The 24,136-nt window shown below is 45.5% G+C and overlaps 1 protein-coding gene across 6 annotated transcripts in view; it reads left to right on the top strand.

The window, feature by feature from the left end:
• Positions 1 to 24,136, top strand: part of LOC121575347 (forkhead box protein P4) — a 123,743-nt gene that overhangs the window by 33,519 nt on the left and 66,088 nt on the right. For all 6 annotated transcript variants that reach the window (XM_041888373.2, XM_041888375.2, XM_041888377.2 and 3 more), the window contains exon 2: positions 13,745 to 13,925. In XM_041888373.2, coding sequence (XP_041744307.1) covers positions 13,755 to 13,925 — 171 coding nt within the window. In that variant the 5' untranslated portion in view covers positions 13,745 to 13,754. The remainder of the gene's footprint in view (positions 1 to 13,744; positions 13,926 to 24,136) is intronic.

Here is a 24,136-nt window from a genome sequence, read left to right as displayed (position 1 = left end):
ACAGAATGCAAGCTCTCCTACGCCCAACAATAAGAAATGACAGTTTTTAATTGAAAAAGCAGAGGTCGATGTAACCCTTGGATGGAAGGATGGAGAGAGAGAGCGAGAGAGAGAGAAGGAGAACCTCAGGGGCCTGTTTGGTCAGTAAGGGCCTCAGAGGCCACAGCAGACTCCTCCATTAGCTGATCGATCTGAGCCCAGGGGAGGTGTGCATTAAGTAGCAATTTGTCCAAATTGCTCATAACATTGATCTGGTATGTTAGTTTCTTATTTGTGTGTCAGTTAATGCTCTTTATTTAGCATTGTATTGATATGGGATTGAGTTAGTTCCAAGTCCCAGTAGTGAAATGTGACTCTGTGAGTATAAGCTAGGCTAGCTCCAAGCAGTTTATCTCCCATATTACAACATACTACATAGAGATAGTATTACTGCAGTCTGTGTCACTATCAGATTTGACATCATTAACTGCTAATCTCCGCTAACAGATGTAATGCTCTTGTATGGCTGTTTGGAACTCTTGTTGTTGTTGTGTGTGTGTGTCAAGGCATCCTTCACCCTGTCCTGAATTGTGTCTTAAGGAATACAATCTTCTTTTCATTTTTCTCTCCTGGTGTGGCTGAGATGAACAGATCTGCAGTGACTTGCTGGGGGAAATAAATGAATAAAGACAGACATATTTCCAAGGCCCCAATTAGCCCACTTTGACTGCCTCTAGATCAGCTATCCTCTCCTCTCTCCCCTCTCCCCTCTCCCTACCTCACTCCCTCCCTCTTCTGAAGTCTGCTTAAGCAAAACGCTCCTCATCACTGAGAGTGCTTGGACACCACAGACAAAAGAGGAGCGGGGGGACGGAGTGACAGAGGGAGGGAGAGAGGAAGAACGAGAGAGGGGGAGGGAGGGAGGAGAGAGAGCGGGAGAGAGAGCGAAAAGGGAGGTGGGGAGAGAGAGGGAGGAGGAGGGAGGTAGAGAGAGAGAGACCAGCTCATGCAATAAAAGACCAGTCTTCCTCCTCTTAAATCTTAATTCTCTCTGTACCTTCTGCCTATCTGGCCCTGTTAAAGATGTGTGTGTTTTCTAGTGGTGCTCAGCTGCTGGTTTCCTCACTCATCCCGCGCGTGTGTGTCTGTCTGTGTGTTTAGTTGTGGTTGTTGTAATTGTCTGTGGAGCAAAGTGTTCCTCCAAACATATCTGAGTGAAGCAGCAGTGCAGGAGCCTTCTATTCTTAATGAGGTCAGCATCCACTTCCATATTCCCAGCTGCCTGCTGTGTTTACACATGTAACACGAACCACAAACAACAGCATGCATCATGTTGTTGTTTCTCTTCTCTTTGTTTTGTCTAGTCTGTCTATTTTACTCTCCCCACTCTGTGCGTGGGCCAAGACTAAGTTAGACTAACAGGTGGGGGACATCTTGATGGTGTGTGCTATCTGGTCGCTCCCATATATGTCTGCTTCCACACGCACGCACGCACGCACACACACACAGACACACACACACACACACACAAATGAGTCAGTGTGGCTGGAGAGCAGATTCTCTAATAGGAGAAGAATGTGGTGTGCTGTGGCGGGCTGTGCTGTGTGTCCAAGGCCCATTTTCCACTGCAGCCAGGCACACATTCATACTGTTTCCTGCCCCAGGGTCTTCCTGTGTCTTCCTCCCCTCTCTCCTCCCTCTCCCACTGGCTAAAAGGGATCCCCTCTCTTTCTTTCTCTCTATTTAATATTTCCCCCCCCCCTATCTCTTCCTCTCATTCTTCCTCTCTTTCCTCCATGCTTCTCTTTCTCCATATTTCCTCCCATTTTCTCTTTCCCCTATAACTCCTTCTCTTCTTGATCATGTCTCATATAGTCATCTCTCTGAAGGCCATGCAGTGTCTGTAGATCCTCAGTATGCAGGGCCAGTGACAGGACTGGACTGGTTCTGGAGTGGAGTGGGTTTAGTCTGGTCTAGTCTGGGTCTGCTCTTCATAGTAAGCTGTAGATTAGTGCATGCCGAATAGTCATGTGGTTTTCCAGTAAAGAAGGGCTGTCTTGAGAGGAACACACACATTCAGTACTGTCTGAGTCACAATGGAGAGTCAGACATTGTTAGAGACGGTTATTACTGAGGAAATGGAGGTGGATTAGGAGGAGAAGTGTCACTCTTTGGCTGGTACGGAGGGAAACACACAAACACACGGAGCACAGTTTAAACCGAGCCTTGGCCAGACTTCCAGTTAATGGAACTCTTAACTAGGAGGAGCAACTTTAAACAAACCAAGACAGAACTTTAAAAATCACATTCAAATACTTTAACCTTGAAATCTGCCCTTGCCAAAGCGCGAGACTGCTTTTTTCTTCATCTGTTAAATGTTTGAATGTTTGATAGTTTCAGGTCTATAGCAGAACCCGTGCGGGAATTAATGTCATTCATATGCCCCGCGGAAATTACTTTTGAAATGCATATAATCTAAAACATGCAAATGAGGCTGACTTTATGCTCCCTGTTTAATATGAATTATCATTTTGTGAATACCTATTATTACCGCGTACATTTCTCCAATTATATTGTTCTTTTTTTCACTTTTGCATACGGACAGGCACGTGCGCACACACACACACACATGCGCACACTCTCACGCACACATGGTTTGCGGTGGTATTTCTTTGTGATATGTGTATTTTAATGAGGAGTAATAAGGATGGTAATGACCTAGTCCACTCCTCTTTCTCTCTCTCCCGTCGCGGTTTGGGAAATGATTGGGGTGAAGAGGATGGGTGTCAGGTTCTGATTTTAAAAGTAAATACACCAACGTTTCACAGATGGGGCGCAATTGTATGGTCAAAATAAATTTTCTTTAAGTACAAATGAAAATAAGACATGCAATACAAGTTGTTCTTGGTGAATTCTAAATTAGCAAAGTGAAATATTAATGTGTTTTAAAAGTGAACAGTGCGTGTTTAGTTTATCTTTCTACTTCAGCCCTTGCTGCTTTTGATAGAGGCATCAGCAGAGAAATGAATGCCCTTGTCTGAGACCAAGAGCTTCTTTTATTTTGTTCCTAACTTGAATTGAAGGAATTCTTTTTTCAAACGAATTACTCTTTTAATTTATTTATATTGCTCCATAAATTATTCTATTAATATTAGTATGTTCCAAATTAGTAATACTTCTCTTCGTGTTAGCTCTACTCCTATTCATTAGCAGGCATGTCACTTTAACAAAGATTTTTCTTTCTCTTCTAAATTATAAAAGAGACATTTTTCAATGCAATGAGAACTGCCTTAGAAAGTATGAATATTTTATTTTTGCTCCAAAAGACAAAACATGAAGAAAAGAGCGAAAGAATCGCAGAAAACTAACAATTATCAGATTAACAATATAGACTGTCAGTACTGACTGAGTCTGGTTGTTCTGCTTTTTCCCTTTGAGGTGTAAAAAAACAGAGCAATAAACATAGTGTGTGTGTGTGTGTGTGTGTGTGTGTGTGTGTGTGTGTGTGTGTGTGTTTTGTATCATCTTGTTCTACCACTTTTTGGATGTGGTTTGTGAATTAATTAATGCAGTGATGCCTTGGACCAAGTTCAAAAGTACTAAAATTCAATTAATTTGAAAGTGGACATGCTATCGTTTCCCCCGCATGTCTCCTTTAAAGTCTGGCCTGTTTTTATTACGGACTTATTCAATTACATTTGATTAAACCCTCTCTGATCCAATCTATTAATTAACTGGGAAATGCAAAGTGGCCGACTTGAAAGCAGATGTATAAAATTATATCGTGTTCATAAAAAATGTAAGAAAATTACGTCCTTGTTTTTGTAATTCCGTTTCAGCACTTTATGAAGACATTTTGATGCCCTTTCCAGGTGAAATTAAATCAGTGTATTTGTTTTATCTACCTAGTAACCATTTTGATTGTGTAAATAACAATCTGTTTTTGCCTCAGGCATTTGACAAGCACAATTACAGTAATTCATATAGCTAAATACAGCCTAGTTTCCACAATGAAAAAAAAGCTACATGTCCAGAATTGCACATAGTATTCCTACACAAATAATTAAAGGTTGGTTCATCTGTGTAATTGAGTTTATAAGGTTGCCATAGTGGAATGTGTAGGATATCCAGGTCAATATTTGCAGAGGGATGTAGTACTTTCAGTAGCAAGGATCTGATGACTCCACAAGGCTGCGAGAAGGCTAACTCAATGTTCCACACAAGTGATCCATTCATACAGAAGTCCTTGTATTGGACTGGGGGAAAATATCATATCACACTGCTTATTCCACATGGAGATATATGTTGAATATATGAAAGGCTGTGACAACATTTAGAACAGCACATTTATTTTCTGACAGACCAATGTGTGTGTCAGTTACTTAGACAACAAGCAGACTGACTTTTAACCATGAAACAAAGGAGGAATTCAGTTTGGTGTAGAAGCCTCCTGTTTTATAACTTAACGTGGAGAGAGCTTTCTTCAGAGATAAACAAAATGAAACACACTTTGACAAGCGTGACACGCACACACACACACACACACACATACAAACACACACATACACCGACCGTGGCAGAGACCCGCTCTCTAACGCTGGATGAATTAGTACCACCCAGCTGAATCGTGTGATTTATGTGACACCTGTCACTCTCCAAATGCTGTGATACACACACACACACGTCAGGATCTTTCCCTGTGTCTGTGCTGTGTCAGGAAGGCAGAAGCGGAGAGCAGGGCGGATGTTTAGGCAGTGTTGGCCGCTCTAGGTAAGAGGAAGACAGACTCACGTACAACTACCACTCATCCCTTTCTTTATTTCTCTTTCTTTCTGACTTTTTCTTCCTTTATTACTTTCTTGCATCCCACTCTTCTTTATCACTGTTCATTTCTACAGTGTAATAACTATCATTTTGTTTTGACACCACAGAGATCTGGATAAGCGCTTTGATTGAGTACCACAGGGCCCTCCATTTAACCTCTCCTCGTTTTCACCATCACACCATCCTCCCCCTCCATCCTCCCCATCTCAGACCAGCTGACTTCTCTGTCTCACCCGTCATCCCCTTCTCTTCCCCTTCTTCCCTCTCCCTGCCCACCCTCTCACCCATATAGTCATCCCCCTTAATTCACCCCTCTCTCGCTCTCTCTCTCTCTCTCTCCATCTGAAGGTCATTCTAATAAAGGCGTCTCGTAGGACCTAGCTGCTAATTGCTCAGCGGCGCGCTTGCTGGTTTCTGATGGTAATAAAGAAACCACCTCTGTTCTCTTTCTCTCCCATTCTCTCTCTTTCTCTCCCTCTTTTTTTCTCTCTCTCTCCCTCCTCTCTACCCCTTCTAACCTCTGTTCCGCCATGTTAAATACAATCAGGGTATTAGTACTGTGGACTGTCATACGCTGGCCTTATCCCCTAACACTGGAGAGGGAGGGGGAGAGAGGGGGAGACAGAGGGGATTATTCATCCTCATGATCACAGGATGATGTTTAACCGGCCGATATCTTGACCCTTATTCCTCACACACACACACACACCTACACATACAACTACACACACCTATTCATACAACTACACACACACACGCTCACACTAATAACCCTCAATTCTTCCGAGTGTAGGACTCGTGATTTTGCCTCAGATAAATGAGGTGTGTGAGAGGCCTGCTCCTTCTCCAAATATTTGTATGTGTGTGTCTGTGTGTGTGTATGTGCATGTATCATGTGTGTGTGGCTGTGTGTATGTGGAGATCTCTACTGTTAGACAGCAGTCTACGGGGCAGGCTGGTAAATCACTTACTGCACTCAAAAAGAGGGGTCGAGGTGAAGGCAGGAGTGTATGTTTGCCCCGGTCACTCACACACACACGCACACACACACACGTAGCGATGTCATCGGTGTGGAATGTGGTGTGTGTTTACCTATGGCTCCTAAGCCCACCTGACTGAGAGTTGTAATCTTTATGGGCTCGGCAAACAGGGACTTTGTCTTCACAGACTCACACACACACACACACACATGCTCATCCAGCCTCAGCACCATATGTCCAGACTGTACGTTGTGGCTCGGTGTGTTTTTTTAATATCACCTTTTTATTATTGTCTCCTTCGGTTCAAGACACTCCTCCTCTAGCTGGCCCCCTTTCCCTCTCCCTCCTTCTCTACCTTTCTCTATCTATCTCTACTCTCCTCTTCCCCTGTCTCTACCTTTCTCTATCTATCTCTACTCTCCTCTTCCCCTGTCTCTACCTTTCTCTATCTATCTCTACTCTCCTCTTCCCCTGTCTCTCGCCTTTCTCTATCTATCTCTACTCTCCTCTTCCCCTGTCTCTACCTTTCTCTATCTATCTCTACTCTCCTCTTCCCCTGTCTCTACCTTTCTCTATCTATCTCTACTCTCCTCTTCCCCTGTCTCTCGCCTTTCTCTGTCAGGTTGATCCCTGGCCATGATCATTGAATTGTTTTTTATCTACAGTAGATGATTATTGGGACGGTTGCCAATTAAACGTGTCTCTTCACAAGTCTCCTCACCTATAGGAGAGGTAAGGGAGGGGAGGGGAGGGGAGGGGGAGACACACAGAAGATACTGTTATTAGACTGGAGGTTCAGCTGAAAATGTGATGCTCACACACTCTACTCCAGGGGTCGGCAACAAGCAACACAACCGGCCCGCTAGTATTTTATTTTTGGGCCCCCCAAAGTTTTGAGTAAAAAAAATGATTTACGTTTTTTGGGCAAAGAAAACTGTAAAATAACCAGGAATTCAGCAAAAAAATGGTTAATTTAGGAAGTCTGTTCCAAAGTATTCCCACGAATACAAAAAGAGATGTGATCGTGTCTCAATGTAATCAAGGTATGAAATTATTGTTATTTTCTAATACAATCTCTTTTTGGGCTTAGTTGTGGTCAATTTGCAGTGTACAAATTATTATAATTATGTTCCGGCCCCCGACCATCCGCTCCGACAAAAATTGGCCTGTGGCTGAATCTAGTTGCCTACCCCTGCTCTAATCCAACTGTCAGATTGGCATTGTAGGCTGTGAGCTGTATGTAGTTCCTAGAAGTAGTTAAGCCTGTATGTTAGACTAGATCAGCTGGATAGACGCTGGGAAGGGGCCAGGTCTGTCTGTCTCTCTCTAGGCCTGAGGCCCTTTGAAGCCGCCCAGCCAGCCTGAATATTCTTGGCCCGTAGCTCTCTGCTTACTCCTGTCTGTCTGGGGGCTAATGTAGCTCACCTGCTAGCACTGGATACAGGCCAACCAGAGCTAGCATTAGCTTAGCCGTGCACCAAAGGTTAACTTGCTAGTGTTGGAGAAGGGGCCAGGGCAGCCTGAGACAGGTAGCCTTAACCAGACATATAGCCGCAAGCTAAAGGCAACTAGCAACCACTCAACTCGCTAAAGAGACAGCTGGGCTGAACAAAGGGATATCCACTCTGTAGCAGAGGAGGAAAGAAAAGAGAGAGCGATAGAGGGGGGGGAGAGAGAGAGATGTCTGAATAAAGAGAGAGGGAGGGGGTGAGTACCTGGTGTGTGTTTGGGGATTTCTACTTTCCTCTAACCTCAGCCTCTTTTATTGAAGCATCTTCAGCAGCTCAGAAATGACACAGATATTCATTTTTTTCTTCTTCCTTTCTTTAGTCCCGTTGACAGAAGAGAGGAGGAAGGAGGAGAGGAGGAAGGAGGAGAGGAGGACAGGTAGTCGACTGTGCTGCAGTGTTGGTCTTTTGGGTGGTTGAGGACATACACACACAGAAATGTAATGCCAAGTGCAGAGGTGTGCCATGGCTACAGAGAGAGCCAGTGTGTGTGTCCGTCCGTCCGTGCATCTATGTGTGTGTCTCTCCAGAGCGCCCCCCCCCCATAAAATAGGAATGGTTGAGTCCTCAAGCTAAGCAGTCTTCAAGCAAGGATCTTTCCTTTACTGTCAGGACATTCTAGCCTGTCCTAATGGGGAGCAGGAGGAAGGCAGGGGGAGGTGAGGGAGGATAAGCAGGCTGAAAGGGGCGAGAGGGAAGGGTTGAGGCCTTTGATGGTGCTGGTGCAGGCAGGGTACAGGGGAAGTTCAGGGCGGAGAGGGAAATACAAGGTTACATCTGGACAGAGACATCAGGCCATATGGACACACTATTCTCCCTCTCTCTTTATAACAAACACATATACACATACACACACATACTATGTGCACACACACACACACACACACAAAGCATAAAGACACCTGCCCTCTGGCCTACGGCCTAGCTCACACAAACACACCCTGTCCTTCCCCTAGTGACTCAAACAAACAAACAGAGCCAGCATTAATGTATCTACACACACACACACACACACACACTCTCTCTCTCTCTCTCTCAAACACTCCCAGCTCAAAAACCCAGTGTTTACAACAGAGAGTAGAGAAAACTGCATTCAAACAGAAAAGTGTTTGTTTATTTTAGATAAACATTTCTTGAATGCACTCTGTTTAAGAAAAGATACAGGGAGCCTGACAACACAGCAGACTGCTAAGCAAGTAGACTGGAGAGCAGAGCAGAGCAGCCTTCATGTTCAGAGTAGGTTGTCAGCATGTGGCTTTTTCTAGCTGCCCTTGGGGAGCAGTGTTTGGGTGAGACTGTTTATGGTATTATCTGCATGAGTTGGGTGACTGGGTTATCGAAATCCTGTGGTGTTTATATTTAGCAGGGTTAGAGATGCTCTAGTGGATATCAGACTGCACCGAGGAGCTCTGTTTCAGTGGCCTGAAGGAGAGATAGAGGGAGAGAGAGAGATAGAGAGGGAAATCAGAAAGAGAGAGGGCATAGGCATAAAAAAAGTAGAGAGCCGGTGTGGCGATAGACAGAGAGAGAAGAAGAGGGAGTGACAGACGGAGAGAGATGTGGAGATGCGTTGGCACAGACCCTATCCCCCCCTCCCTCCCTCCTCCTCCCTCCCTCCCTCCTCCTCCCTCCCTAGTTCCCTGTATTAATAAGCAGCCTTCCTGGGAGCTGATGCAAGGCGGGGAAACAGTCATTCAGGGAGCAGTATAAATATTCCCACATGAGGCTTAACATGATAAAGACTTAATAACCCAGTAAGCTGCTGTAAACACACACACACACACACTCTTGAGCATGCACACACACACATACATGACACACATACACCACTAATACACACACACACCACAAATATACTTGCACACACATATACAGGGAGAGGGAGGAGTTAACTGCAGGTGTGCAGGAGTTAAGCCAATCAGAGCTGTGCCACAGAGAGGGGTCATTACATTGCAGAACATGTTGAAAGAGAACAAGGGATGAGAGAGAAGAAGACAAAGAAAAAGGAAAAGTGAAGGAAAGATTAAGTGAAAGATTAAGTGAGAAAAAAATATATAAGCCAAACTGACAATGGGTTAGGATTTGGAGCCGGGGTAAGCAGGGGGATTACATTGTGTACATCACATAGTTTATTGTTGTAATATGTTGTTATAGTATATTGGAACAGCATATTGGTGTCATACATATGGTTCTAGTTGTCAGTACTGTTGTATTACTTCAAGCTGTGATGTTGTCTGTAGTTGACTGAAGCCTGGTTGACTAAAGTCTACAGTGCATTCCTGCTCCGGAGCTGCAAATCATAACCAGTTTGTCAACAACATGTCTGCCTCCTGAGAGAATGTGTCTGATTGTCTGTGAGTATGTGTGTGTGAGAAAGTTGTTATCATGAAGAGAAAGTTCTGGAAGTGTACTGGCCTGTCTCCAGTGCTCCCAGGCAGCTAGCCAGTGATCCTTGTATTGTGAGCTGTAGGACAGGGAAGAGATGGCATTACTGAGGGATAGGGCTGGGAGACAGACCGGAACAGACTAGATCTACACCCCAAACCCGTAGGGGAGAAGGTGGGAGGGGAAGCGAGACGGTGGCGGATCTTGGATTTGGGAGAAGGGAGAGATCGGTGTGAGCTTTGGGAATCCGAAATCCCCCCAAAGACTTTAGAGTGTGTAGAGAAGAGGAGGGGGTGTTTTCGCCCTGTGCTACTCTCCTCTACTCCTCACTCCTTCTGGGTAGTGTGGTCTGGCCTTGAGAAGCTAATATGGCTGCCCAGTCTGTTGGCGTGTGTCATTTTAGATGAGGGGGATGGTGCAACCTGGACTCAGGGGTAGACGTAACATAGTACATCCGGGACACTCATTTTACATTTTTACTTTTTAGTCATTTAGCAGACGCTCTTGTCCAGAGCGACTTACAGGAGCAATTAGGGTTAAGTGCCTTGCTCAAGGGCACATCAACAGATTTTTCACCTAGTCGGCTCGGGGATTAGAACCAGAGACCTTTCGGTTACTCGCACAACGCTCTTAACCACTAAGCTACCTGCCGCCCCGTGGATGTCCATAATCCATTTTGTATGATATGCTACGAATTACAATTAGTATGATATTTTCGCATTGAAATTCATACAATATGTAACGTATTTCAATTTGTACAATAAATATGTTACGAATTTGCTAAACGTATGATATGTTACGAATTTACAAAACGTATGATATGTTACGAATTTACAAAACGTATGATATGTTACGAATTCTAATTTGTTGTGGCTAATGTTAGCTATGTAGCTAGGTGGCTAATGCTAGGGGTTAGGGTTAGGGGTCAAGGTTAGTGTTAAGGTTAGGGTTAGGGTTAAGGTTAGGGGAAGGGTTAGCTAACATGCTAAGTAGTTGCAAAGCAGCTAAAAAGTAGTAAGTAGTTGCAAAGTTGCTAAAATGCTAATCAGTCCGTGATGAGATTCGAACACACAACCTTTGGGTTGACAAACATTCGCGTTATACGCCCACCCACCCATCCATCCTTTTCTGGATTTACCGTTACTATGTTACGTTTATAATACACGCCCACCCACCCCCCCACCCACCCACCCATCCATCTATCCATCCATCCATCCTTTCCTGGATTTACCGTTACTATGTTACGTTTATATCCTATGAGACCAGGCTGGATGGTGGGATGGGGAGGGATGTCTGTTGATCACTCATACAGGGTTATCAGTGCCAGTGGGTGGGGGGTGTTTAGGTAAGCTAAACACCCCCCACTTCCTCCCTGCGTTGTGCCTGCACAAGGCCTTCCAGCAGGTTTTTACCCAGGAGCCTTTGCAGAAGCTACCTGTAGTAACAGGACGTACTGTATGATCCACCCAGCTTCATTAATTACACATGACAGAGAGAATCTCTCTCTCTCTCTCTCTCTCTCTCTCTCTCTCTCTCTCTCTCTCTCTCTCTCTCTCTCTCTCTCTCTCTCTCTCTCTCTCTCTCTCTCTCTCTCTCTCTCTCTCTCTCTCTCTCTCTCTCTCTCTCTTTCTGTCCTGCAGCTGAGGCATGTTCAGTCCCATCCCCTCTCTCTTCTTCTCCATCCCAATTAAAAGGCAGAGGAACACTTTATTCCCCCTCTATCCCAAACACATTATTTATCTCTCTGATCTGTACACCTCCTCCCTTCTCTCTCCCTCCCTCCCTCTTCCTCCCTCCATCCATCCCTCCCTCTCTCCATCCCTCGGGGTAGAGGGAATGCCTCTTCCTGCTGTCTCTCAGGTCAGGGGTTCAGCTGCAGGGGGTTTGGTGTGTGTTTGTGTTTCTAACTCGTCAGGGCAGGCCTCTGCGCGGGAAGCTTTTCTGCTCTGCCAGATACACTTAAAGGGGTGTGTGTGTGCGCTGCGTCTTCTGTCTCACAGCTCTAATGAAAGACTCTAGTCTAGGATAGATTTATGCCCGTGCCTCTCCCCCGACCTCCTATTACTGCAGCTATATACACCCATTACAGGATATGACATTACAGCACCATAGTATACCACACCGCACCGCTCTGTGAATGTGTGTGTGTGTGTGTTTGTTTGTGTGTGTGTGTGTGTGTGTGTGTGTGTTTGTTTGTTTGTTTGTGTGTGTGTGTGTGTGTGTGTGTGTGTTTTTGTGTGTGTGTGTGTGTGTGTGTTTGTTTGTGCATGGTTGCGTGTGTAACTGTTTAAAAGTGACAGGTCCCCCCTCCAACCCTTGTTCACCTTCAAGCTCTTTCTGCTAACTCTCTCTATCTCTTCCACTCCTGGAGGTATGCTGTAGAGCGAGAGGGGTAGTGATAGCTAGTAGACAGTGATTCATGGTTAGAGAGGTGTATGAAGCGTCTGCTGTGGGATGAAGTCAATGAGCTGTACAGTCTGGAGGAAACTCAATCTGTACCTAAAGACCCTTAAAGACCTTCTAATGCACTCAGCACAGCATAGGAGCAGCTACTACACCTGTTCTGTTCTGGAGGGAGGGAGACTACTGGTCACACATGACTGTCTTCACACAGAGAGAGAGGGACACAATGGTGCTCATACAGATCTGACTGTAGGGCCATGGATAAGGGGATGGATGGGTGACGAAAGAGCCAAGGTAAGGGGGGAGGAGAGGGGAGGAGAAGGAAAGGGAGGAGGGAAGAGGGCAGGCTGAGGTTTAGGCCTTTACTACCTGTAAATGTCCGGGAGGGGGGAAGCCACTGGCTAGCAATGTTTGGATGTACAACTGTGTGTGTGTGTGTGTGTGTGTGTGTGTGTGTGTGTGTGTGTGTGTGTGTGTGTGTGTGTGTGTGTGTGTGTATGTGGCTGTAGGGAGGGGAGATGCTTCAGTGTGATTTGTGGTTGTCAGCTGTTGTTGTGGTGAACCAATACAGCTTGTCCTTTACACCACGTACTGTATTCATAACTAAGGAACACACCCACACACACCCTTTGGGCTTTTGTTTTTCCACGATCATCTGGCAACATTCCATTAGCAGCACCACTAGCGTTCTCACACACTCACCTGCTGTCGCACGGAGATGCAAACACACACACACACGTACACACACATTTGTACCTCCTCTTGCTTCTGAGAAAAACGAAACATAAATTCTCTCAAGAAATACCTCTCCTTGTTCCACTCAAAGGCACGGCGGGTGGAACACACACACGCTTTCTCACATAATGGGTGGAATGCCTCGATGGCATTTTGTTCGGAGAAACACAGAGAAAGTGTATTTCTAAAACTGGGAGCAGAAAGCAGAGGTTGGGTTCATCATTAACAGTTCACAGGCCCAGATCATCTGAAGCTTGTTGTGTTTTTCAAACGTGTCTCTCGCTTTCTCCTTCACTTTCTCTCTTTTTCTGTCTCTCCTTTCCTCTCTCCCACGCTCATTCTTTCTCCTAACGATGGCAAATGTATCCCCGCGCCAGTGTTACAACAAACTCAGGAGAGCCTCATTTTGTTGTGAACATGCATCAAACATCCTCCTCTCAAAGACAACCCTGCTCTGTACACACACACTCAGCATCTCTGGATATTGTAGAAAGTTGTGCTTTTCTACTGATGCCTATTGGGGTTGTCTGACTCTTTCAGCCTAGTCTGTCTCCCCCCACACACTCAAGATGGCTCAAGTGTTGCTATGGCCACATGAGAATGGCAGTGTGGGGGCATACTGTACTTGTTTACTTAGCGTTATCAAGGCTGGCAGATAAGCCTGAGGTTTCACTTAAAACACACACACACTCACCTTTTCTCTGAGAACACGCACATTCTGCAGAGCTCTTTGCTCCAGCTCTAGGCCATGAAGCTCCCCCTGTGTGTGTGTGTGTGTGTGTGTGTGTGTACTTTAGTTTCCCAACCCTTTTGTTTGATTACCCAGACTCCAGCTTCAGAGCACAGCTCAAACTGCCATGGCTGCACTCGTTCACCATCACTTAATCTACCTTTCTCTGTCCTCTCTTCCTTCTCCTCCCTCGCTCCCAGGTGTCACGTGATGATGGTGGAATCAGCCTCTGAGACCATTCGAACTACGCCCTCCAATCAGAATGGAGTCAGCAGCCTCAGCAGCCAATCGGACGGCGGGGGAGGGAGAGAAGGCGGGTCCAACGGGGACACCAATGGGGAGATCAGCCCAGTGGACCTACTGCACCTCCAGCAGCAACAGGTGTGTGTGCATGTGTGTGTGTGCACTTCATGCTCATTTGTTTGTGCATACGTGCTTGCAGGCGTCTGTGTGAGGTTGTGCAACACCCATCACTTGTGCCATTTAATATTCTAGACATGTACTCTGAACAAAAAATATAAACACCACATGTAAAGTATTGGTCCCATGTTTCATGAGCTGAAATAAAAGATCCCAGAATTGTTCCATACGCACAGAAAGCTTATTTCTTACAAATGTGTTTACATCCCTGTTAGTGAGCATTTGTTCTTTGCCAAGATAATCCATCCACCTGACAGGTGTGGCATATCAAGAAGCTGATTAAACGGCATGATCATTACACAGGTGCACGTTGTACTGGGGACAAAAAAGGACACTCTAAAATGTGTAGTTTTGTCACACAACACAATGCCACAGATGTTTCAAGTTTTGAGGGAGCTTGCAATTGGCGTGCTGACTGCAGGAATGCCCACCAGAGCTGTTGCCAAAGAATTGAATGTTAATTTCTCTACCGTAAGCCGCCTCCAATGTCGTTTTAGAGAATTTGACAGTACATCTAACCGGCCTCACAACCGCAGACCACGTGTAAACACGCCAGCCCAGGACCTCCACATCCGGCTTCTTCACCTGCGGGATCGTCTGAGACCAGCCACCCAGACAGCTGATTATACTGTGGGTTTGCACAACCAAATAATTTCTGTCAGAAACTGTCTCAGGGAAGCTCATCAGCGTGCTCCTCGTCCTCACCAGGGTCTTGACCTGATTGCAGTTTGGCGTCGTAACCGCCTTCAGTGGGCAAATGCCCACCTTCAATGGCCACTGGCACGCTGGAGAAGTGTGCTCTTCACGGATGAATGCCGGTTTCAACTGTATGGCGTCGTGTGGGCGAGTGGTTTGCCAATGTCAACGTTGTGAACAGAGTGCCCTATGGTGGCGGTGGGGTTATGGTATGGGCAGACATAAGCTACGGATTTTGCATTTTATCGATGGCAATTTAAATGCACAGAGATACCATGAAGAGATCCTGAGGCCCATTGTCGTGCCATTCATCCACCTCCATCACCTCATGTTTCAGCATGATAATGCACGGCCCCATGTTGCAAGGATCTATACACAATTCCTGGAAGCGGAAAATGTCCCAGTTCTTCCATGGCCTGCATACTCACCAGACATGTCACCCATTGACCATGTTTGGGATGCTCTGGATCGACGTGTACCACAGCATGTTCCAGTTCCCGCCAATATCCAGCAACTTTGCACAGCCATTAAAGAGGAGTGGGACAACATTCCACAGGCCACAATCAACAGCCTGATCAACTCTATGCGAAGGAGATGTGTCGCGCTGCATGAGGCAAATGGTGGTCACACCAGATACTGACTGGTTTTCTGATCCACACCCCTACCTTTTTCTGTGGCCAACAGATGCATATCTGCATTCCCAGTCATGTAAAATCCATATATTAGGGCCTAATGAATTTATTTTAATTAACTGATTTAACTGTAACTCAGTAAAATCTTTGAAATTGTTGCATGTTGCGTTCACATTTTTGTTCAGTGTAGTTTGTTTAGGAACACTATGTACAGTAGTTTACATTATGTAATGCAGACACAAACTGTGCTAGCTTACAGTCTCACACGTAACGTGTTGAGAAGACGTGCTGACATGTATAGATGTCAATGACAAAGTACATCCATCTTATTAGAATCAGATCCCTGTAAACTCTTAACCACGTGAGAAACAGCATCATCTTCACTTGTACTTCTGTGAAACGTATTCACTTTCTCTTCCCAGTCGTACATGACTCACACTTACTGGAGAAATGACTTGTTTGTGTGTGTGTATGTGTGTGTGTGTGTGTGTGTGTGTGTGTGCGCGTGTGCATGTGTGTGTATTTGTGTGTGTGTGTGTGCATTTATATAACTGAAAAACAGTATTTTATCTTCTCATGGATGTAAAACTCCATCTGTGACGTGTGTGTTTGTGTTTGTGTGGACACTTGTGGATGTGTGTGTTTTATTTCACGGTTGGTGACACGTCAGCGTGATGTGGCCGGTGTTGTGCTGTTCTAGTTCTCCCCGGTGCGTCAGTGTCTCCCCTCCTCTGGCCACTGTATCAGATGGAATTTCCGTGCTTCCCGGAGTTCCTTGGCTGAAAATCCACACTTTGTTTCCCATTATCCCAGATCTCCAAATTCCTCCTCTCTGACTCTCTATACTGCCAGACTAGTGACATAACACACACACACATGCACATATGTAGGCCTACAAGTACGACAGCATTATTGTACATTAGTTTGAGCTGAGGTCCCTATATGAAAAGAGCAGCTGAGAAACTCTAGAGCTGGGATTATAATGAAGGTGGATTATGTTAATGAAGATACCTTCGATTTATCCACTCTTCCCCTTTCCCTTTCTACCCATTCACTCCTCCCTCCTTTCTACCCATTCACTCCTCCCTCCTTTCTACCCATTCACTCCTCCCTCCTTTCTACCCATTCACTCCTCCCCCCTTTCTACCCATTCACTCCTCCCCCCTTTCTACCCATTCACTCCTCCCTCCTTTCTACCCATTCACTCCTCCCTCCTTTCTACCCATTCACTCCTCCCTCCTTTCTACCCATTCACTCCTCCCTCCTTTCTACCCATTCACTCCTCCCTCCTTTCTACCCATTCACTCCTCCCTCCTTTCTACCCATTCACTCCCTCCCTCCTTTCTACCCATTCACTCCTCCCTCCTTTCTACCCATTCACTCCTCCCTCCTTTCTACCCATTCACTCCTCCCTCCTTTCTACCCATTCACTCCTCCCCCCTTTCTACCCATTCACTCCTCCCTCCTTTCTACCCATTCACTCCTCCCTCCTTTCTACCCATTCACTCCTCCCCCCTTTCTACCCATTCACTCCTCCCTCCTTTCTACCCATTCACTCCTCCCTCCTTTCTACCCATTCACTCCTCCCTCCTTTCTACCCATTCACTCCTCCCTCCTTTCTACCCATTCACTCCTCCCTCCTTTTCTGACTGTATCCTGCCTCTGTTTCCTCTGGAACCTCCAGCCCTGGACACACACACTCACACACACCGGCTGACCCGTAACTCACACAAGTAGCTCTTTATTCTGTGGCCCCCATCTCTCTTCTCTGTGTTGTTGCACCTGTGTGTGTGCGTGCATCTGTGTGCGCACGCGTGTGTATGCGCAGTGGCATTTCCTCCTTATATGCCTTACCAACCTCAAACATACCACCCTTTTGCTTTCCATCTTTCACTCTCTTCCTTTCTCACTCCCTCTCTGCTTGATGGAAGAGAAGCTCAACCTTTCCTCTAGTTTCTAGCCTGGTGTTAGTCTAGTCACATAATCTCTATTGTATACTTTATCTCCCTCAACATGGCTTGGTACTCTTTCGCTCCATGTGTAGAGAAGGATAGTGATCTGTGTATTTGTGTTCTCATGTCATCTCCAAACCCCCCCCCCCCAGCCCAGCCCAGATCTGAGTTCCGTGCCAGTGAGTATTGCAGTGTCCTTTGATATCACGGCTGTAGTAAAATACCTACCTGTTCTCCCCCCCTTTCTCTCTCACACACACCCTCTCACTTTTCCTTTTTCTCCTTCCATTTACTGTATTCTCCTGATCCACCTGAAGTGCAGAGCAGTGTAGGTGGTTAAATACCCTGCCAAGACGCACTGGAGCCGATAGGAACCATGGTGCCTCTTTACACACACACCGACACACACACACAAACAAACACACATGCACACGCACTGAGATACACACATATGCTCAGACACACAGTGCTCTTCACAGGGCGGTGTTGTTAGAACACAAAGCCGTTTCCCCCTGGGCCCCTTGGGAGCCTGGGAGAAATCACAGCCATCTCCAGCCGTCAAACCACTCCACCGGCCTCTCTCTCCTTTCTCCTCTCTCTCTGTTCTCTCTCTCTGGTCAGAGCTGCAGGGTAAAGTGAGGGAGGAGTAGTGAGAGGAGTGGAAGTGTAGGGTGTGTATGTGTGAGAGAAAGAGAGAGAGGGTGAGAGAGAGAGGCCCTACAGGTAGATAGATGTAACAGAAGGTGAGAGAGATGGACGGGGTAGAGGTGGAGGGAGAATGGGGGATTGGGGGATAGAGAAAGAGGGGGACAGGGGGGGATGGAGGGAGGGGTGTATTGCTGAGACGTGTCAGAAAAGGGCGCCTGGGCCTCCCTGAGGAATGTGCCCTGTCTGCCTCCCCAGAAAGAACAGAATGAAAGAAAAAGAAAGAGAGAGGACAGAGGGGGGAAGACCACCCTGAGACCAGAGGCAGAGGGAGAAAACAATCTAACGGTATCCTACACCCAGAAAGAACAGAGTGAGAGGAGAGAGAGAGAGAGAGAGAGAGAGAGAAAAGAGAGAGAGAGAGAGAGAGAGAGAGAGAGAGAGAGAGAGAGAGAGAGAAAGAGAGAGAGAGAGAGAGAGAGAGAGAGAGAGAGAGAGAGAGAGAGAGAGAGAGAGCGAGAGAGAGAGAGAGAGAGAGAGAGAGAGAAAGAAAGTGAGCGAGTGTAAGAGGGGGAACCAGGAGTGAACAAAAGTGGAGCCCTCTAAGAATCCCAGCCTCTTCTTTCACAGAGCAAGGATTCCAGCAGGCTTTGTTTTTCTCTCTCAATCTATTTAGTCTTCTTCACTTCAAATGCTCTCTTTCCCTCTCTTTTTCCTCGATCTATTGCTCTCTGCCCCTGACAGACGACCTCTCTAGAAACAGCGTGACATGCTTTCTCTCTCTGAGGGGTGAGAAGGGGGAGGAGGGGGAGGAGCGGGAGGAGGTTGCATCCACAGGACTGGATGTTAAATTGTGCATAGCAGGTTACAAACATCACCAGGCAAATCCCTCCCAAACCTCAAATCCCTCTGTGTGCGTGTGTGTGCGCGTGTGTGTTTTTGTGTGTGTCTGACGAGAACCAGGTGCCTCCCTCACTTTTCTTTAGTTTTTTCCCTCTGTCTATGTTTTGTGAATGTAGGCTTCAAGATGAATGGAAACACTAGGCTTTAGAACACCAGCTAACTGTAACTGTAAATCACCACATTGGCATTGTTGCATCACTGGTAGGATTTCCCAAAACTGGCTGAAAGACCATGAACTCTGCATGCATTAATTAGCTACATTTGCTGGTGTCAAACCATATATGAAAACATGATACATATTTTGAAAGCTGAGAAACAGCCGTTTCAAATGATATGACATACAATAACACCACATCAATCGAATGGTAATCAGTCAAGAAAAAACACCTGTGAAAATGTGGATAATGAAAGACGTACACAAGTAATATAATATTATTAAATCAATAACTTTATTGAAGGGAATACAATGTCTCATTCAAACCTGAAAACAAAGTGCAAGTTACATTGAACATCTTAATTACAAAATATGAAAAGAATAAGGCATTTAATAACAATAATTGGCTTTTACAACTTCAATGTATTCTGTACATACTGTACGTTCCACTAGGCCAGTCCTTGTCTTTCCTTGGCACCATGGGGACAGCTTCTATTGACTGCCTGGTTCACAGGTGACATGTCTAGTGTTATCCTCATCATGATGGTCTGAGAGCTGACAGTCCACCAGTGTCCTACAGACAGAAGGAGTGAGAGAGAGAGTAAGAAAACATAGAACTAATATACAGTATACAGTATATAAGCCAAATAGTACACAATAATAATACATCATTGACAGTTACCAGCTAGCATTTTACTTACAAGCATTTCGCTGCACTTGCGATAACATCTGCAAATCTGTGTATGCGACCAATAAACTTTGACCAGGATTATTTAGTTACCAAGCTGGTCCTCTGTAGCTCAGATGGTAGAGCACGGCGCTTGTAACGCCAAGGTAGTGGGTTTGATCCCCGGGACCACCCATACACAAAAAATAAAATAAAAAAATGTAAGTTGCTTTGGATAAAAGCGTCTGCTAAATGGCATATTATATTATTATTATTACTACCAGCCTGAGCTTTCAAAAGTCATAGCTATTAGCCAGCTATCATCATAAGGGTTAGGCTTCAGGCTTAGGCTATATTCATTCTTGCAATCAACTAGCTAGCTACTATTTTTTGGAGTCATATCACATATAAAACAGATACCTAATGAGATATCTAGTTATGTAGCTAGCTAATAATTATATGGGTAAGATACATTTTACTGGTAAAATAGCAATCCTGCAGCAGCCCTCTCTTAGTTGTAGCTAGCTAGCTAGCTACAAATCGAATCAGACACTAGCCAGTTCATTTTAGCTCTTAGCTAATACCAATGACAAAAGCTCTTCAAATTGTCAGTATGAGCATTTTATTTCGTACAGTTATCAAAGACAACATTAACATAAAAAAGACAAGATGAGCTAAATCAAGTAGGTTAGCTAGCTACCTTGCCTCGTTTTAGACTGACTGTCTACTCAGCTTGTTGTCAGAAGTGAATTTCACAGACTCATCTTATCAATGGGAAAGAATACTCTAAAATGTACATATTATAATAACCAACATAAACAAGAATTGTATACAGTTTCTTACCTTAATATTATTGTCCTGATCTCAATGACAAAGCTGTCAAAGTTGTGAGAAACCTTTCAGGTCCAGTGGAGGCGAGGCGCCTCCTGGTGGCAGCATTCATTCACTTTCAGTCCCTGCACCAAAACTCAAATAAATCCTGCATTGGAGTCCGTCGTTACTATGGCAATTCAAGATGGCCCGATAATATCGGTAAGCTACCCATACCGTTGTTCAATATCAAAATCCCCCAAAATTGAGATGTTTCTATGATAAATGTACATGTTTAGTATTAGTGGATGGATTAGTGTTTGCATTCCCCTTTCAGCGCTAAATGTGCACCAGTATCTCTATCCCTCCATTTTTATACATTTCTCTTTTACCCCCTCTCTTTCATTCTCTCCCCCTCTTTCTGACATTCCAGCTGCTGTAGAAGTCTGGGCCTCTGTAGGCTCATTGCGCAGGGCGTGAAAAGAGAAAGAGAGAGAGTGAACGAGAGAGGGCGGGAGAGAAAAGTGAAGCTCACTGCCACTGAAGTGCCATTTCCTCTTGGAGTGCCACTCAACTGTTAACTAGAAAAAATGAAGGAAGAAGAGTGACTCACATTTCACACTAAAACACAGTCAGCATCATTGACGTAAACACACACACACACAGATTGGAGTTAGGTCACTCATGCTCTGGGGAGTTAGGGGAACATTGGGTGAAACAAAGACTGTTTCAGAACAAGCTTTGAGTTTGGAAATCTATATCCTCCCCCCTCTTCCTCTACCCCACTCTCTCTTTCTCCCTCCATCTCCTCCAAAGGCTGGTGTTGTTCAGTATTCCATACGGCCACAGTATGACCAATTACTGAGTCTAGACTATTTAACATCACAGGAAACCATGCGCTATCTATCAACCATCTAGCATCTATCATCTCATAGATTTGGCTGCATATCTCCCTGATCGCGCACACACACACACACACTGCATCTCTATCTGTGTGGATATCTGAGATCTTTATCTCTCCTCTGTGATTTCCGATCATCACTGTGGCTTCTTAATTACATCCTTTATTAACTCACATTAGTTGTGTGTGTGTGTGTGTGTGTGTGTGTGTGTGTGTGTGTGTGTGTGTGTGTGTGTGTGTGTGTGTGTGTGTGTGTGTGTGTGTACAGCCAGGTCACCCTTGATACAAGTCAGTATTCGACGTCCATCCATGTCTGAGGACGTTGGGAGATGACGTGGAAACTGGCCACTAGGGGCAACAGTGAGTGCTGTTACCTTCAAGTAGGTTTGGGTTTTGGGTGTTGTGGACGGGGATGGTGGATGGGCATAAGCATCTGCCTTTGGTGCCAAGCATCTGCCTCTGGTGCCAAAGGTTGCACGTTTGAATCCAGCGATAGAAAGTTGTTTTTGAGATTTTTGTTTTAAGACTATCCCAAACCTTAACTCTTACCTTAACCATTCAGAGTTAATGCCTAACCTTAAGATTTCGGAGTTAATGCCTAAAACCTAACCCTAACCTTAAAAATGCAGAGTTAATGCCTAAACTTAACCTTAAACACTTTGAAATTTGACATTTGGAACAACTTCAAAATGTGACGTTTGAGAAACATGGATGAACTTCTAATTCTGACATGTGAGAGCTTGTTGGTGTGTGTGTGTGTATAGACAGTAATGTTATTCTGTGACCTGGTGTTAAGGGAAGTTGATTGGGCCAATGGAGTCAGGTCCTGGAGGTGACTAGAGGTCACAGTGACACTAGTGTCCTCTCTGACCCTGTACCCCTCTTCAGGTTCACTTCCAGGTCAGGGAGAGAGGGATGGATGGAGAGGGCTGAGTAACCAAGGATGGAGGGGGAGGAGCTGGTTACAACAGAGGGTGGTGGGTGGAGGAGGGAGGGGTGTGTGTGCATGTGTTTAAATTCAGTTCTAATATCTCTTCTCTGAGTGGACAGAGGTGATTTGGACAAAGCATGTGTGTGTGTGTGTGTGTGTGTGTGTGTAAGTCTGTGTGTGTTTGTGGGCCAGTAAATGGCGGGCCAGTCTGTGGTGGAGTGGTGTCACCTCCTAAAAGCATTCCCCTGCTCTGACCTTGCCCTCACACTTTGTGTCTGGGGTCACCTCAGGTCACTAAAGGTCACAGAGTGGGGTTTGAGGTGAGAGGGGGGAGGGGGGAGGGGGTAACCGTTGCCTAGCATCATGGAACACCCACTGCTGTTACCACGACGATATAAAGGGACCTCCAGAGTGCCCACTTCCTGTTGCATTCTTAAAAGGGGCCCCTTTCTTTCTCTTCCCTTTTCTCCTTCTCCCCACTCTTTTCCCGGTCCTACTTCTCTCCTCTCTCACAATTTTTTCTTTCTTCCTTTCCTCACCTTTATCCTTTATCTTTCTGTATATATTTTATCCAGACTCCTAACTTTAGAATCCTGACTTGAGCACTCCCTTTGACTTTTGCGTAAATCATGCATTGACGAGTTATCTTAAATAATGATTGGGCCTTAGAAGACTCCATTGCCAGTAAGCTGTATGAGGATATGGGGTTGTATGGAACTGTGAGCTCAGAGGAGAGGGGACAGTCAGACAACTCAGTCTAGGGGTCAGGAAGAAATATGTCACAGGCATGATATATGGTCTGGTTAGGGCAGATGCAACACATACACACACACACAGTAATTCTTTATTCAGTAAACCACAGCTTAAAGCAGACGACGTGACAGATATAGTGGGTTTTTTTCTGTAAAGATCACGTAATACTGACTATGTGGATTGAAGACATATGTACTCCCTTCCACCCACACACACACACAGGCACACACACACACACACACAGACACACACACACTCCTGCTCAGACGAAACGCGCATGAAGAGTAATGTCTTTCACATGTCTGTCTCTCTCCCTTTCTCTGTCTCTTTCTCTTCCTTGCTCCGTATTCCGTATTCCTGGTTTAATGATTTTTTCACACATTGAGGCCTAATTCTGGAATGCTGGGATGTCATATTTATGGGGGTAATGAACAGAATTTACAGCTTTTTCCAGAGGAGCATTTGAGTGGCCTGAGGATCCGCTGAGAGAGAGGTATGGATCCCATTCAACCTTTCTTTCGGTTGAGCTTGCTCTCTCTCTCTCTCTCTCTCTCTCCCTTCCTTCCTTCCTTCCTTCCTTCCTTCCTTCCTTCCTTCCTTCCTTCCTTCCTTCCTTCCTTCCTTCCTTCCTTCCTTCCTTCCTTCCTTCCTTCCTTCCTTCCTTCCTTCCTTCCTTCCTTCCTTCCTTCCTTCCTTCCTTCCTTCCTCTCTCTCTCTCTCTCTCTCTCTCTCTCGCACTCTCTCTCTCTCTTGCTCTCTCCCCCTTGGCCCCATTTTGTTATTGCTCTCCCTCTCTCTCCCTCCGTCTTCCCCCCATCCGTCCATCTGGTCTTCTCTGTCACTACTCAGCATGGCAGAAAATGGCTGCCAGGACAACATTTCTGAGTTTCCAGCTGCCTAGCTTTACTCTGGTTGTATGATCTTACCTTTCTTTCTTTTACTTCCATTCCATCCATTCATCCCCTCTCTTTAGTGGCCGTCCAGATAGTTGTAGTGTAAGGGGCAGATCAGATCAGGAGGCTTTTGAACACAGCCATGGTTGGATGATCAACACTGAGAGGATCACAGGGAGGAAAGAAAGCCCAGCAGAGAGAGATGGAGAGAAAGAGGAAAGGAGAGGGAGAGAGA

Source organism: Coregonus clupeaformis, chromosome 10 (assembly GCF_020615455.1).
Source record: "Coregonus clupeaformis isolate EN_2021a chromosome 10, ASM2061545v1, whole genome shotgun sequence".
Taxonomy (NCBI): Eukaryota; Metazoa; Chordata; class Actinopteri; order Salmoniformes; family Salmonidae; genus Coregonus; species Coregonus clupeaformis.
This window is presented reverse-complemented; position numbering and strand designations above follow the sequence as displayed.